Here is a 4,230-nt window from a genome sequence, read left to right on the forward strand (position 1 = left end):
TAGTGACAATAACAAGATTGCTATAAATTATCAGTTACTACTACCATAAACAAACAGTAGATGTCTAGCAAAACCAAAAGAAGCAACTGACACTATAAACTCAACAAAAGTTCCATATTTGATCCAGCTCTGGCACAAAGTTTTAACAGTTGTGAACATGCAAAAATGCCGCATGTTAATTTGCATTTAGAAAAGAGAGGTACCCTTCCCCTTCTTGTCTCCACCAATTTCAAAATGCTTGCATCTCTGCGCAAATAATAACAAAATAGATAAGAACATATCAAGGTTGTTAACATGGATGGCCGAAGCAAGTACAAAAACACTTGTATGAAACGCAAACCTTAATTGGATGCTGAGATACATGCTTGCAGCCTTGACATTGCAGCCTCAGAACAATCTTCTTGGTTGTCTTGGCCTGTAATGGACAGTACAAGATATTTTATGATTATACCACAAACATCTCTACAGCTTGAAGTGATCAAAATGATGCTTCAGCTCATATTTTGGCTTCGTCAAGATATTAAAGTATTCTCTTCAGACAAAGAAAAAGTTGCAAATGTTGGATATTAAAATGTACCTTCTTATGGAAAACAGGCTTTGTCTGGCCTCCATAACCTGATTGTTTGCGATCATAACGGCGCTTCCCTTGTGCGGCAAGGCTATCCTTCCCTTTCTTGTATTGTGTGACCTTATGCAAAGTGTGCTTTCTGCACTCCTTGCTCTTACAGTATGTCTTCTTTGTCTTCGGGACGTTCACCTACAAAACACAAGTTATCATCCAGAAAGAATCAGGTTATGCAAGGTGTCCTATCCTTCCCTATCTAAAAGATAAAATTACTAACAAATAGATAATAACATGACAAAAATTACTAACAAATAGATAATAGCATGAACAAGAGCAAAGGATAGCAGTAAATCCTGATTTGGCACAAGTTAATTGACAACCACCCCGATAAATAATGATTATAATCCGTAAATAGACAAGGAATAAAATCAAAAATCACCTGATCGTATTATTATCAACTCCAGAAATTGATTGCCAACAGTTTTCATCATCATTGATCAAACAACTGTTGATAGGTTTCTAGATCTATTAATTATTTAAAGGCAAAGCAGTATCAAATATATGCAATAAGAGTAGGGGATTGCTTAAGCCCTAGAATATCCCGCTATTATTCCAATTTAGAGCTAGCAGGGTTTCAAATTAGGGTAATCTATATTAGCATAGAGTACAACAACAATAATCTTTGGCATCTCAAGAAAGATGCCAATTTGTGCAAAGTAGCAAATCTATGTACATCTTAGCCAGTCTAAACCCAAATGGCATAACACATGTACATGCTCATTCCAAAGTCAATTTACTGCTAACTTTCTTTGCTAATGACCTAATAAATCTGAACGTATAATGCATAAGAAATTATCTCTCTAGATTCAGCAGTCCGTATTTCGAAAGTAGCTTTCTTTATCAGCAACTAACAAATAAAACCAAATAAACAAAACATCAAAACTTTGTCTAGATTCAATAATCGACTTTCATTATCAGTACTACCCAATAAACTAAAAGAAAAAAGAGATTTATTTTTTCAAGAATCCATATTTCAAAGGTAGGCTATTGATCAATAAAGACCCAATTAACCCAAATCAGAAAATAAATGATCTCTAAATTTAAGAATCCATGTTTCAAAGCTAGTTTTCTTTACTAATAACCACCCAACATACCCAAATGAACAAAACATTAACAAAATTATCACCAGATCCAAGAATCCATATTTCAAAGCTAACTTTCTAAGTTAATAACTACCCAACAGATCCAAAAGAAAAAAACACCAATACTGTCTCCAAATTCAAGAATCCATTCATAGATTGTTAGCAGAACAGCAAGGAATACAGGGAAAAAGGTACAGTTTTTCAATGCATACGATTGCAATGTTGCAATTTAATTACAGGGAAAATAAAGAATTACAGACTATTTATTTAAAAAAACAAAACTTCTACCATTTTCGCAATTTCGCAAAAACCCTAGCAAGAGCAGGAGGCGACTCGAATATGTAGCCAAAGTCCAAGTTCCTTCAAAAGCATAGCTGCTAAATTAGAATTTCATTTTTGCCCTTATTCAGCTTATACATAACACGTGCAAAGAAAATAGCAAAGGGCATGATCCGTCCATAGTTGGCCTTGTAAGCAGAACACGTGTCACCAAATTAATGGACACCTTCTTTTTTCTATTTCTTTATTTTAAATCTCATAACTTTCTAAAATCAACCTCTTACACATTAGCAGATTAAAATTTTCTTGAAATAATATTAAAATAATTTATTTATATAAATATTAATAAATTATAATAAAACATTAAAATATTAGATAACTATATATTATAAATTATTAGTTACTAAATTTCTTTATAATTAATGGTTTATGGATTATTGAAAATTTCAATATTTGATAATTAATGTTTTAGTTTTATCTTTCTTTAAATAAAATATTCAAAAAAATTAAAAAAAATAAACTTGCATTGTTAAAAGTAAAGAAAATAATAATATAGGTAAACCGATAAATGTTTTAATTAAATTATTAAAAAATATATATATATTAAAAAAACACACAAGTATTTTTAAGGTTTAGAAAAAGTACTATGTAGTAAAAATATTATATTAAGATATGTAATAAAATATTTTAGAAAATATATCAAATGTATAAAAATGACTTTAGAAAATAAAAAATACATTTAGAAAAGAAAAACGTCTGTTAAAATGCTCTTTTTATATAAAAAGACTATTAATTTGTAACTTAATTTAGAAAAAAGTAAAAAAATAAAAAATAAATATATTTGTTCATAGAAAAAAATTCATAACAAACATAAGAATAATGAAAAAATTGAGATAAAGAAGATAGTGGTAATTTGTGAATAAAATAAAATATAATAAATGGCAAAACAATTAATAAATGAAATATGAGAATTAAGAGTTTTTGTTTTTCCTTAGAAATATGAAAATAAGAGTTAAAAAATAAAATTTATAAGATATACATAAGAATTAATAAATTTTTTCTTGATTTTTTATATGGTAAAATTTTATGAAGTCATTTCATATTGTTTTTCAATGAGAAAATATTATATGTGGCATTTTAAAAAAAAAATATTAACTTATAAATATCTATAAACGAATTAAAGTGGTATTTTTGATTTATTTAAATATAAAACTATTATATTCTTAAAATGATTATAATAAGTATAATAATCAGTAAAGGTACTTTATATTAATAATAAATCTTACTATTTTTCTAATAAAATATATTTTATATTCATATGTATTTATATATATATATATATATATATAAATTAATAAAATAATAAAAATAGAAATTTACATTTGGATCATAAAGATAGTTTAAAAATTTATTTTTATACAAATATAATTGTAAATTAATTATATAATATATAAATAAAAAACTTAAATATAAAAATAAATAAAACAATCATACGGTTATATGAGTAAATTACTAGTAGTTATACATAAAAGAAAAAGAATAATAATAAAAAGTTAAAAAGTTTAGATAAAAGATCAATAAAAAAATTAAAAAATTTAGGTGAAATAAATTTTTTAAACATCTCATTTTAAGAGAAAAAAAAATTTAGAAAAGAAAGAGAAAAAGAAATATTATATAAGAACAATTCATATAAATAAAAAAATATCTTAAAAAATAAAAAAAAATCCATACAGATAAAAGAAAGTATATTCAAAATCTTGCATATTAAATATATAATATATTTGTATATATGTAAAATTATAATATGAATATAATTTTATTTATACATCAAAATTAGTATTTATGAATATTGTTCTATATCAGATTATTAATTTGATATAACCATAAACAATATCTTTATTTCAAAATTATTGAATTCAAAATAAAAACTAGAGATTTTTATTACTTATTATTATATTATAGGTCTAGTATTTGAGTTTTAATTATTTATTTAATATAATAAATACTTTAATTTTATTTTTTAGTATTTAAATATCTTTAATTTTTAATTTAATTTAATATACATCTGAATTTTATTATCTTTACTTGTATTTAAATATTACAATACATATAAAAAATACTAAACATATTATTAAAAAATTAAAATATTACAGAAAAAATTCAGATATTTAAAATATCAAAATAATTAAAAATTAAAATTTAGAAATATAAATACATATTTAACCAATATTACGACATCATACA

The 4,230-nt window shown here is 24.4% G+C and overlaps 1 protein-coding gene across 1 annotated transcript; it reads right to left on the minus strand.

The window, feature by feature from the left end:
• On the minus strand, positions 1–2,129 carry LOC8284325 (60S ribosomal protein L44). The gene is made up of 4 exons (XM_002512902.4): positions 1,996–2,129; positions 578–757; positions 341–415; positions 1–246 (listed from the first exon to the last, which is right to left on the minus strand). Exons 1-4 carry the CDS (start codon positions 1,996–1,998, stop codon positions 187–189), a joined length of 318 nt encoding a protein of 105 aa, XP_002512948.1. The 5' UTR covers positions 1,999–2,129; the 3' UTR covers positions 1–186.
• Positions 2,130–4,230: the final 2,101 nt, after the last annotated feature.

This window comes from Ricinus communis, chromosome 8, assembly GCF_019578655.1.
Source record: "Ricinus communis isolate WT05 ecotype wild-type chromosome 8, ASM1957865v1, whole genome shotgun sequence".
Taxonomy (NCBI): Eukaryota; Viridiplantae; Streptophyta; class Magnoliopsida; order Malpighiales; family Euphorbiaceae; genus Ricinus; species Ricinus communis.